The 12,873-nt window shown below is 40.1% G+C and overlaps 1 protein-coding gene across 3 annotated transcripts in view; it reads left to right on the top strand.

Moving 5' to 3' along the window:
- LOC128698667 (bestrophin-4-like) overlaps window positions 1–12,873 on the top strand; it is a 229,640-nt gene that overhangs the window by 168,586 nt on the left and 48,181 nt on the right. For all 3 annotated transcript variants that reach the window (XM_070104004.1, XM_070104002.1, XM_070104003.1), the window contains one exon: window positions 9,882–10,094. In XM_070104004.1, coding sequence (XP_069960105.1) covers window positions 9,882–10,094 — 213 coding nt within the window. The remainder of the gene's footprint in view (window positions 1–9,881; window positions 10,095–12,873) is intronic.

Below are 12,873 nucleotides of genomic sequence, written 5' to 3'. Positions count from 1 at the left end.
AATTGGCAGAGATTAGGATTCCAGCTAACAAAATTAGGGCGGCAGTTATAACCATCTCTGAATCCTGGTTGGATGATACGGTGACTAACAACAAGGTCAAAATAGAAGGTTACAATATAAAACGCTTAGATAGGAACAGAAAGGGTTGTGGAGTATGTGCCTACATTAGAAATGACTTAGCTTACAACCCAAGACCTGATTTAAATAACAATAAACTGGAGATTCTATGGTTTGAAGTGCTGCTTCCCAAGACCAAACCCATCTTAGTAGGAACTAGTTACTGCTCTCCTACCCAGGACCAGTTCTTAGAAGACTTTTCCAGAGTCTTGTCCGGACTTGGAAACAATTGCGAGACAATAATACTGGGTGACTTCAATATCTGTTTTCAGCAGCAAAATAACGGGCTATGCAAAAGGTATAAGCAAATTCTAGGTTTAAATAGTTACACTCAACTAATTAATACACCAACCCGGATCACACAGTTCTCAGCCACACTAATTGACCACATACTTTGTAACCGCGCTGAGAACATAAGTCAGTCAGGCGTCATTACCACAGGTCTTAGTGATCATTTCATCATTTACTGCACTCGGAAAATCACTAGGGATAGGATAGGCCTACACAGGACAATAAAAATGAGGTCAACTAGAAACTATAGTAAAGAAACACTGGTAAATAGGCTACACAATTGTGACTGGACAGAGATAACAAGTTACACGGACGTAAACGATGCCGGGGAAAAATTCAAAACAATGTTCACTACCATCCTTGATAATATTGCACCAGTTAAAGAGGTTAGGATTAGACGAAGAACTGAACCCTGGATGACTACTGAGATATTAGATAATATGAAATTCAGAGACCAGCTGCTAAAAAGATTTAAAGAAAACAGACAGGATATTGCAGCACTAAATGAATTCCAAAGGGTGAGGAACAGAGTGCAGAGACTTATAAAAGGAGCAAAGGCAAAGTACTATTGCTCAAAAATTGAAGAGTATAAGCATAACCCCAGAAAGCTCTGGCAACAACTAAAACAGTTGGGGTAATGCCATAAGCCAGTAGATAGGTCTAACATAGTACTCACTATCGATAACGAGGTATGCCACGAAACATCTAAGGTGGCAAATTGCTTTAATTCCTACTACACATCTGTTGCATCAACACTAGTAAGTAAACTACCAGCTGTATCAAATACCTTTAACACAGACTCTGATAAGTTTCAAACATGCTATACCAATAAAGGGGTAACCCCAAACAGTTGTCAACTAGTAAGTGTATCTCATGGCTTTATTCAAAAAGAGCTAAGCAGGTTAAACCCAACTAAGAGCACAGGCCCTATAACATCCCGTCTAAGTTCCTAAAAGATGGTGCTTCTGAACTGTCAATCCCTATTGCTCACATAATAAATCTATCAATCACCACTAATACCGTACCGGATGGGTTCAAGGAGGCCAGAGTTACTCCTATCTTCAAGAAAAATAGTAGGTCTGATGTAAGCAACTATAGGCCTGTTAGTATACTCGGTATAATATCCAAAATTCTAGAGAGGGCGGTGTACTCTCAAGTAGTTAAGTACCTTAATGACAACAACATTCTCCATAGCTATCAATCGGCCTTTAGAAGATCTTACTCAACCGACACCTCCCTAATTAATCTGATGGATTACCTGAGAACTGAAATGTCAAAGGGGAACCTCATAGGTATGGTAACCTTAGACCTGCAAAAGGCCTTCGATACTGTCAACCACAATATATTATGTAAGAAACTTCAAGCTATCGGTATAGGTTCTGTAGACTGGTTTAAGTCCTACCTTAGCAACAGGAGACAAATTGTTAAAATCAACAAAACGGAATCAGAACCCCTGCCGATAGCATGTGGAGTTCCCCAAGGTAGTATTCTGGGTCCCTTATTATTCTTATGTTATGTCAGTGACATGCCTGTCAGTGTCAAGTGCAAACTCCTACTGTATGCAGATGACAGTGCTCTGTTAGTGTCAGGTAAAGACCCACAAGATATAGCTAATGTTTTAACACTGGAACTGGAGTCCTGCAGCAAATGGTTAGTAGACAACAAACTATCATTACACCTCGGGAAAACTGAAGCCATTCTCTTTGGCACGAAACATAAACTGAGAAGGGTAAATAATTTTAATGTCCAGTGTAATGGGGAGCCCATCACTTTGGTTTCATCAGTAAAATATCTGGGAATCCCCTTTGACCCATGCATGTCAGGAGAATTGATAGGGAACAGTGTAGTAAAGAAAGCGAATGCCAGACTGAAGTTCCTGTATAGACAAGCACAGTGTCTACCTACTGAGGCTCACAGGACCCTATGTCTAGCCCTTATACAATGCCATATGGATTGCACTTGCTCTTCATGGTACTCTGCCTTGACAAAAAAACTGAAAGATAGACTGCAAATCACCCAGAACAAAATCATAAGATTGATCCTGGGGCTGGGACCAAGAGAGCATGTAGGCCAGAATGAATTACAGCAGTTGGATATGCTGAATGTTGAAGACAGAGTAAAACAACTGAAGCTAAATAATGTTTATAAAATTGCTCACAAACAGTGTCCAGAATATCTTGCTGTCAATTTCGTCAAGGTTGGGAACCAAAGCAATCATAGTACTAGGGGGAGAAAGCACAACTTTGTAGTACCCACAGTCAGTGGCCAGGCTTCAAACACCTTTTATTGTACAGCAATAAAGGAATGGAACAGATTGCCCGCACATGTCAAAGCCAGTCATAGCATGAACCAGTTCAAGAAGAGTGCCAAAAGGTGTCTGATAAATGTAGCTACAGAAAGGGAGGGGAATGATTTTCTTATTTTTTAGCTACCATACGTGTAAATTTTACCTTATTCCTTGTAATGACCCTCATATTATAGATAGTCTTAATGACCCTCGTGTAGTAGATAGTCTTTTTAGTATGATAATAAGACGTTATCTTCATTATAGAATAATAAGAAAATATTATAACCTTTTTATTATATTTATATTATATTGGAGGTAGTAGGTTGCTAGACAGCAACCACCCAGGGAGGTACTACCGTCCTGCCAAGTGAGTGTAAAACGAAAGCCTGTAATTGTTTTACATGATGGTAGGATTGCTGATGTCTTTTGTCTGTCTCATAAATATGCAAGATTACAGGTATGTCTTGCTACTTCTACTTACACTTAGGTCATACTACACATACATGTACACATTTATTTATACACACTCACCTGAGTTTTCTTTGATTTTATCTTAATAGTTCTTGGTCTTATTACTTTTCCTCTTATATCCATGGGGAAGTGGAATAAGAATCTTTCCTCCGTAAGCCATGCGTGTTGTAAAAGTCAACTAAAATGCCGGGAACAATGGGCTAGTAACCCCTTTTCCTGTAAAGATTACAAAAAGAATAAGAAGAAGAAAATTGTCAAAGTGGGAAGTCTGAATGTGCGTGGATGTTGTGCAAATGATAAGAAAGAGATGATTGTGGATGTTATGAATGAGAAGAAGTTGGATGTCCTGGCTTTAAGTGAAACAAAGCTGAAGGGGGTGGGAGAGTTTCAGTGGAGAGGAATAAATGGGATAAGGTCAGGGCTTTCAAATAGAGTTAGAGCTAAAGAAGGAGTAGCAATAATGTTGAAGGATAAGCTATGGCAGGAAAAGAGGGACTATAAATGTATTAATTCAAGGATTATGTGGAGTAAAATAAAGATTGGATGTGAAAAGTGGGTTATAATAAACATGTATGCACCTGGAGAAGAGAGAAGTGTAGAGGAGAGAGAGAGAGATTTTGGGAAATGTTGAGTGAATGCGTGGGGAGTTTTGAATCAAGTGTGAGAGTAATGGTGGTTGGGGATTTCAATACTAAAGTGGGCAAAAATGTTATGGAGGGAGTAGTAGGTAAATTTGGGGTGCCAGGGGTAAATGTAAATGGGGAGCCTTTAATTGAGCTATGTGTAGAAAGAGATTTGGTAATAAGTAATACATATTTTATGAAAAAGAGGATAAATAAATATACAAGGTATGATGTAGCACGTAATGAAAGTAGTTTATTAGATTATGTATTGGTGGATGAAAGATTGATATGTAGGCTCCAGGATGTACATGTTTATAGAGGGGCAACTGATATATCGGATCATTATTTAGTTGTAGCTACAGTTAGAGTAAGAGGTAGATGGGAAAAGAGGAAGGTGGCAACAACAAGTAAGAGGGAGTTGAAAGTGTATAAACTAAGGGAGGAGGAAGTTCAGGTGAGATATAAGCGACTATTGGCAGAAAGGTGGGCTAGTGCAAAGATGAGTAGTGGGGGGGTTGAGGAGGGTTGGAATAGTTTTAAAAATGCAGTATTAGAATGTGGGGCAGAAGTTTGTGGTTATAGGAGGGTGGGGGCAGGAGGAAAGAGGAGTGATTGGTGGAATGATGAAGTAAAGGGTGTGATAAAAGAGAAAAAGGTAGCTTATGAGAGGTTTTTACAAAGCAGAAGTGTTATAAGAAGAGTAGAGTATATGGAGAGTAAAAAAAAGGTGAAGAGAGTGCAAAAGGAGAGCAGATGATAGAGTGGGAGAGGCACTGTCAAGAAATTTCAATGAAAATAAGAAAAATTTTTGGAGTGAGTTAAACAAGTTAAGAAAGCCTAGGGAAAGTATGGATTTGTCAGTTAAAAACAGAGTAGGGGAGTTAGTAGATGGGGAGATGGAGGTATTAGGTAGATGGCGAGAATATTTTGAGGAACTTTTAAATGTTAAGGAAGAAAGAGAGGCGGTAATTTCATGCATTGGTCAGGAAGGTATACCATCTTTTAGGAGTGAAGAAGAGCAGAATGTAAGTGTGGGGGAGGTACGTGAGGCATTACGTAGAATGAAAGGGGGTAAAGCAGCTGGAACTGATGGGATCATGACAGAAATGTTAAAAGCAGGGGGGGATATAGTGTTGGAGTGGTTGATACTTTTGTTTAATAAATGTATGGACACGGGGGTCGTCCCACAGTTACTAAAAACAACAGACATAGCCCCACTCCACAAAGGGGGCAGTAAAGCAACAGCAAAGAACTACAGACCAATATCACTAACATCCCATATCATAAAAATCTTTGAAAGGGTCCTAAGAAGCAAGATCACCACCCATCTAGAAACCCATCAGTTACACAACCCAGGGCAACATGGGTTTAGAACAGGTCGCTCCTGTCTGTCTCAACTATTGGATCACTACGACAAGGTCCTAAATGCACTAGAAGACAAAAAGAATGCAGATGTAATATATACAGACTTTGCAAAAGCCTTCGACAAGTGTGACCATGGCGTAATAGCGCACAAAATGCGTGCTAAAGGAATAACAGGAAAAGTCGGTCGATGGATCTATAATTTCCTCACTAACAGAACACAGAGAGTAGTCGTCAACAGAGTAAAGTCCGAGGCAGCTACGGTGAAAAGCTCTGTTCCACAAGGCACAGTACTCGCTCCCATCTTGTTCTTCATCCTCATATCCGACATAGACAAGGATGTCAGCCACAGCACCGTGTCTTCCTTTGCAGATGACACCCGAATCTGCATGACAGTGTCTTCCATTGCAGACACTGCAAGGCTCCTGGCGGACATCAACCAAATCTTTCAGTGGGCTGCAGAAAACAATATGAAGTTCAACGATGAGAAATTTCAATTACTCAGATATGGTAAACATGAGGAAATTAAATCTTCATCAGAGTACAAAACAAATTCTGGCCACAAAATAGAGCGAAACACCAACGTCAAAGACCTGGGAGTGATTATGTCGGAGGATCTCACCTTCAAGGATCATAACATTGTATCAATCGCATCTGCTAGAAAAATGACAGGATGGATAATGAGAACCTTCAAAACTAGGGAGGCCAAGCCCATGCTGACACTCTTCAGGTCACTTGTTCTATCTAGGCTGGAATATTGCTGCACACTAACAGCACCTTTCAAGGCAGGTGAAATTGTCGACCTAGAAAATGTACAGAGAACTTTCACGGCGCGCATAACGGAGATAAAACACCTCAATTACTGGGAGCGCTTGAGGTTCCTAAACCTGTATTCCCTGGAACGCAGGAGGGAGAGATACATGATTATATACATCTGGAAAATCCTAGAGGGACTAGTACTGAACTTGCACACGAAAATCACTCACTACGAAAGCAAAAGACTCGGCAGACGATGCACCATCCCCCCAATGAAAAGCAGGGGTGTCACTAGCACGTTAAGAGACCATACAATAAGTGTCAGGGGCCCGAGACTGTTCAACTGCCTCCCAGCACACATAAGGGGGATTACCAACAGACCCCTGGCAGTCTTCAAGCTGGCACTGGACAAGCACCTAAAGTCAGTTCCTGATCAGCCGGGCTGTGGCTCGTACGTTGGTTTGCGTGCAGCCAGCAGCAACAGCCTGGTTGACCAGGCTCTGATCCACCAGGAGGCCTGGTCACAGACCGGGCCGCGGGGGCGTTGACCCCCGGAACTCTCTCCAGGTAAACTCCAGGGGAAGGTACCTAGGGATTGGCGGAGAGCATGTATAGTCCTTTTATATAAAGGGAAAGGGGACAAAAGAGACTGTAAAAATTATAGAGGAATAAGTTTACTGAGTATACCAGGAAAAGTATACGGTAGGGTTATAATTGAAAGAATTAGAGGTAAGACAGAATGTAGGATTGCGGATGAGCAAGGAGGTTTCAGAGTGGGTAGGGGATGTGTAGATCAAGTGTTTACATTGAAACATATATGTGAACAGTATTTAGATAAAGGTAGGGAAGTTTTTATTGCATTTATGGATTTAAAAAAGGCATATGATAGAGTGGATAGAGGAGCAATGTGGCAGATGTTGCAAGTATATGGAATAGGTGGTAAGTTATTAAATGCTGTAAAGAGTTTTTATGAGGATAGTGAGGCTCAGGTTAGGGTGTGTAGAAGAGAGGGAGACTACTTTCCGGTAAAAGTAGGTCTTAGACAGGGATGTGTAATGTCACCATGGTTGTTTAATATATTTATAGATGGGGTTGTAAAGGAAGTAAATGCTAGGGTGTTCGGGAGAGGGGTGGGATTAAATTTTGGGGAATCAAATTCAAAATGGGAATTGACACAGTTACTTTTTGCTGATGATACTGTGTTTATGGGAGATTCTAAAGAAAAATTGCAAAGGTTAGTGGATGAGTTTGGGAATGTGTGTAAAGGTAGAAAGTTGAAAGTGAACATAGAAAAGAGTAAGGTGATGAGGGTATCAAATGATTTAGATAAAGAAAAATTGGATATCAAATTGGGGAGGAGGAGTATGGAAGAAGTGAATGTTTTCAAATACTTGGGAGTTGACGTGTCGGCAGATGGATTTATGAAGGATGAGGTTAATCATAGAATTGATGAGGGAAAAAAGGTGAGTGGTGTGTTGAGGTATATGTGGAGTCAAAAAACGTTATCTATGGAGGCAAAGAAGGGGATGTATGAAAGTATAGTAGTACCAACACTCTTATATGGGTGTGAAGCTTGGGTGGTAAATGCAGCAGCAAGGAGACGGTTGGAGGCAGTGGAGATGTCCTGTTTAAGGGCAATGTGTGGTGTAAATATTATGCAGAAAATTCGGAGTGTGGAAATTAGGAAAAGGTGTGGAGTTAATAAAAGTATTAGTCAGAGGGCAGAAGAGGGGTTGTTGAGGTGGTTTGGTCATTTAGAGAGAATGGATCAAAGTAGAATGACATGGAAAGCATATGAATCTATAGGGGAAGGTAGGAGGGGTAGGGGTCGTCCTCGAAAGGGTTGGAGAGAGGGGGTAAAGGAGGTTTTGTGGGCAAGGGGCTTGGACTTCCAGCAAGCATGCGTGAGCATGTTAGATAGGAGTGAATGGAGACGAATGGTACTTGGGACCTGACGATCTGTTGGAGTGTGAGCAGGGTAATATTTAGTGAAGGGATTCAGGGAAACCGGTTTTTTTTCATATAGTCGGACTTGAGCCCTGGAAATGGGAAGTACAGTGCCTGCACTTTAAAGGAGGGGTTTGGGATATTGGCAGTTTGGAGGGATATGTTGTGTATCTTTATACGTATATGCTTCTAAACTGTTGTATTCTGAGCACCTCTGCAAAAACAGTGATAATGTGTGAGTGAAGTGAAAGTGTTGAATGATGATGAAAGTATTTTCCTTTTTGGGGATTTTCTTTCTTTTTTGGGTCACCCTGCCTCGGTGGGAGACGGCCGACTTGTTGAAAAAAAAAAAAATTATAATAATAAGGTAAAAGGACCCCAATGGAAGTAAGTCATTGTCTGACTTTTTTGGGTTATCCTAGGTTCCTAAACACATATGCTGCTATGTATGATAATTCTATGTAACTGTATTTGTGTATACCTGAATAAACTTACTTACTATGGGATGCACAATAAAGTACAAATTTGTATAAGGATGTAGTCTTGGAGACAGTGAAAGCTAGTGTACTCGGTGGCTGTAGGAAGGAGACCAAGATGCTTGACGCTGAGATGCTGTGTTGCCTGTTTCCATGACCCAAGTTCTTGTATGGCATAAAATAGACTCGTGGGAGACCCTGAATGATTAAACTTAGTGAACAAGGTATATTGATGGTAATAATAATAATAATAATAATAATAATAATAATAATAATAATAATAATAATAATAATAATAAATAATTGCTTTGGAGTAGTTTAAATGTCATACGTATTTTGTACATGTTTGGTAGCTGACATTTAAAGCACTCCAGAGTGATTATTATTATTGATTATTATTATTACTATTGATATACTGTACGTTGTTCACAGACGGACACACCAGCTAACCCCTTTACAGTGAACTTCTTTCATTTTCCTCTTCCAAGTGCTGCTGCACTTCTAACTCTATCTTGTATTATGGGTGTACAATAAAGTACAAATTTATAGATGAAATATGTAGTCTTGGAGACTGTGAAAGCTAGTGTACCAAGTGGCTGTAGGAAGGAGATTGAGGTGCTTGATGCTGAGACGCCGCGCTGCCCGTTTCCATGACCCAAGTTCTCATACGGCATAAAATATCAACTCGTGGGAGAGCCTGTCATAACTCTGGGTTGTCAGCAAATGAGTACGTCAGTAAGTGAGGAGAGGCTGTGTTTATAAAACTATTTTCATACTTTGTGTTAATTGAATATTCTGCCTCCCACATGAGTATGCTTACACTTGTGCCCAGTATCTGTGACTGGGTTCCTAATTCCTTGAATCTGATAATGTTATAGCATTATTAGGTAGCCAGGTTCTTTGAACTATAAAATTGCATTGGGTATTATGCTTTTATTTATGACTTTGGTGCCCAGTGCTTTCAGATCTGCAACCTGCTGAAGTGTTACATTGGATGATCAGTTTGTACTGCAACTCATTAAAAACTACTGGTTAGGTTCCTGTGAAGTTTTGATTGCTGCCTCTCCCATGGAACAAATCCCTTGTAATTACTAAATTAGTACTGTAGTTGTTGCAAGAATAGAGATTATGCTGATGGTGCTTTTTAAGTGTATGTAGAGGAGGGCATGGAAAACAGTTTCATTGTACTTTGTTGTTATTTTTATGATTCTCTTATACATATTGTAACATTGCATAGTTGATCTCATTCAGATATCTACTGTTGCACTTGTAATAATGTTGGTAGAATTACTGACAATATGTTAGGTAAAAGGACACATGTTCATCTAATGCAACATTTATATTGTGGCAACATTTTGCTCTCCAGGAGCTTTGTCAAAGCTTCTGGAGAATGAAATGTTGCACTCATGCAGCTTATGCATGCTCATACAGCTCATGCTGTGATAATATTTGACTCATTTATCCTTCCATCTGCATTACATTGTACATTTTAGGATTGATGTATATGAGCACATCAGAAGCACATGTCACTGATTCCTACACTCTCCCAAGGTATCGTACCTGATCGTAGACGAGATGCACAACGAGCACCCGGAGCTGACACAGGACCTGTACTGGGACGAGGTGTTCCCTCAGGAGCTGCCATACACAGTCGCGTCCGAGCAGTTCCGCCGAGAACCTCCCATGGGCAGCACTGCTAACATTCAGGTTCCTGAATCTGAGCAAGAGTTCCTTCCTATTGTGGATGAGGAGCCTGAGGATGATGTGAGTGTCAGTGTACTGTGGGTGTCCATGAGATTACTGAAGAAAGGGATAATGTTGCAGAAAAAAGATTTATTTGGAATATGATTTGCTTTGTGTACAGCTTTATCACTTTTCACTCTTTGTAGATCTGTACCATATTTCACTCTGTAGAGCTGTACCAAGTTTCACTGTGTAGAGCTTTGTCACATCATGTTTCACTGTGTAGTTTCATCACATAATATTTCACTGTGTAGAGCTGTACCATGTTGCGCTATGTGCCTTACCACATGTTTCACTCTGTGTAGAGTGAAACAGGATGTGAAACATGGAAAATGGACTTAAAATGCATAAACTTAGGACACCTTTATTGAGGCGTTCAGGGTCCTGGGACCTTGATCACTTCAGATATTTAAAGTGACCAACATCACAGGATCAAAATATCTTAAGTAAGGGTGACCTAAGTGTAAGGTGTCCCTTTCCCACTGTCTTATCTTAACTATTATATTTAAATTTAGCCTGACCATGACATGTTGGTAGTGTTAGTTGTGGTGTGTGTAGTGTTAGTTGTGGTGTGTGTAGTGTTAGTTGTGGTGTGTGTAGTGTTAGTTGTGGTGTGTGTAGTGTTAGTTGCAGTGTTAGTTGTGGTGTAAACCTGGAGAGAATTCTGGGGGTCAGCGCCCCCGCGTCCCGGTCTGTGACCAGGCCTCATGGTGGATCAGGGCCTGATCAACCAGGCTATTACTGGTGGCCACACGTAATCCAATATATGAGCCACAACACGGCTGGTCAGGTACTGACTTTCGGTGCCTGTCCAGTGCCTGCTTGAAGATAGCCAAGGGTCTATTGGTAATCCTCCTGATGTATGCTGGGAGGAAGTTGAACAGTCTTGGGCCCCTGACACTTATTGTGTTGTCTCTTATCATGCTAGTGGCACCCTTGCTTTTCATCGGGGGGATGTTGCACTGTCTGCCAAATCTTTTGCTTTTGTAGGGAGTGATTTTTGTGTGCAAGTTTGGTACTAGTCCCTCTAGGATTTTTCAGGTGTATATAATCATGTATCTCTCCCTCCTGAATTCTAGGAAGTACAGTTTTAGGAACTTAAAACGTTCCCAGTAACTGAGGTGGTTTATCGCAGTTATGTGCGCTGTGAAGGTTCTCTGTACATTTTCTAGGTCAGTAATTTCACCTGCATTGAAAGGTGCTGTTAGTGTGCAGGAATATTCCAGCCTAGATAGAACATGCAACCTGTGTAGTGTTAGTTGTGGTGTGTGTTAGTGTTAGTTGTGGTGTGTGTAGTGTTAGTTGTGGTGTGTGTAGTGTTAGTTGTGGTGTGTGTAGTGTTAGTTGTGGTGTGTTAGTGTTAGGTGTGGTGTGTGTAGTGTTAGTTGTGGTGTGTGTAGTGTTGTGGTGTGTTACAAAAAACGCGATATCTAATAAGCATAGAGATCTCCAGTGAATACTAGAAAGGACTGCCCTTCTAGCATCCAGCCTGTTACTGGTTTTTTTTTTTAACAAGTAGTCAGTATCCTGGTCCAATTATCCATCAGAATTCAGTAAGATTCAATAGTGCTTCAGGATTACAACTGGTAGGCTACTAACTAAAGAAATTAAAATTTAATAAGTTTATTAATAAAAAGGTTGTCTAGGCGTATATTATGAAAGTAAATTAATCAAAATAATCAAATTAATCACTTCTCTCGTGTTGTGCTGAAGGCACATATCACATCTTTATGGCTTTTAAGTACCGTCTGGTACATTGTTAGCATTTAATAACATAATACATATATATACAAGTAAGTTTGTGTGTATGTGTGTAAGTGCTCTAAGTAGTTCGCTATGTCTCAAGACTCAATTAGACTTAACCAGTGACTGACTAAAAGTCCTCACATAAACTAACTTCTTGACCAACCTGGCAATCAGAACAGCTTGCTTGAACAATAAAACGACTGATAAGCCAAACAGCAATATAACAAGCAACAGCGACACAGAATCAGGAACAAGGAGATAATATAACGACACTAAGTAGGGACCCTCTGCAGATCCTCCACAAAAGTCACAAAACTCCCGTACTACTGAATCTAAGTTCAGCATTAGAAAATCCCCAACTGTGACAGTACACAGATACCAGTACAAATTTTAGGTCAGAAGCTACAGCTCAGGACCTGAGTTTCTCAGAGTGTCTATGAGACACTCAACCTCAGTACAACATCGAAAATCACTAAGTCTAGGCTATGTTCTGTGAACAGAGTTACACAGAACCAACAACAAGAAAGCGACAGAGACGATCTTCCAACAAGGGCCCACAAGAGAGAGGAGTAGAGGGACCTCTTGCTAGAAGCATATCCAACCGACAATAGCCTGAGCATCTCAGACAGACTACTCGCGGCGAGGTGTGATCACTCCTCCCCTGATCATGTGACTCTCTGGACTGCTGCTGCCCAGCAACAGAGAAGCTGGCAACGTAACGAGCGAAGAGAAAACACAGTAGTTAAGCAATGCTGTCAGCTACTTAACACTCGAACTATGAGCACTGAATATATATATATATATATATATATATATATACTATATATATATATATACTATATATATATATATATATACTATATATATATATATATATATACTATATATATATATATATATATATATATATATATATATATATATATATATATATATATATATATATATATATATATATATATATATATATATATATATATATATATATATTATATATCCTCCACGGGGAAGTGGAACAGAATTCTTCCTCCGTAAGCCATGCGTGTCGTAAGAG

Source organism: Cherax quadricarinatus, chromosome 88 (assembly GCF_038502225.1).
Source record: "Cherax quadricarinatus isolate ZL_2023a chromosome 88, ASM3850222v1, whole genome shotgun sequence".
Taxonomy (NCBI): domain Eukaryota; kingdom Metazoa; phylum Arthropoda; class Malacostraca; order Decapoda; family Parastacidae; genus Cherax; species Cherax quadricarinatus.
This window is presented reverse-complemented; position numbering and strand designations above follow the sequence as displayed.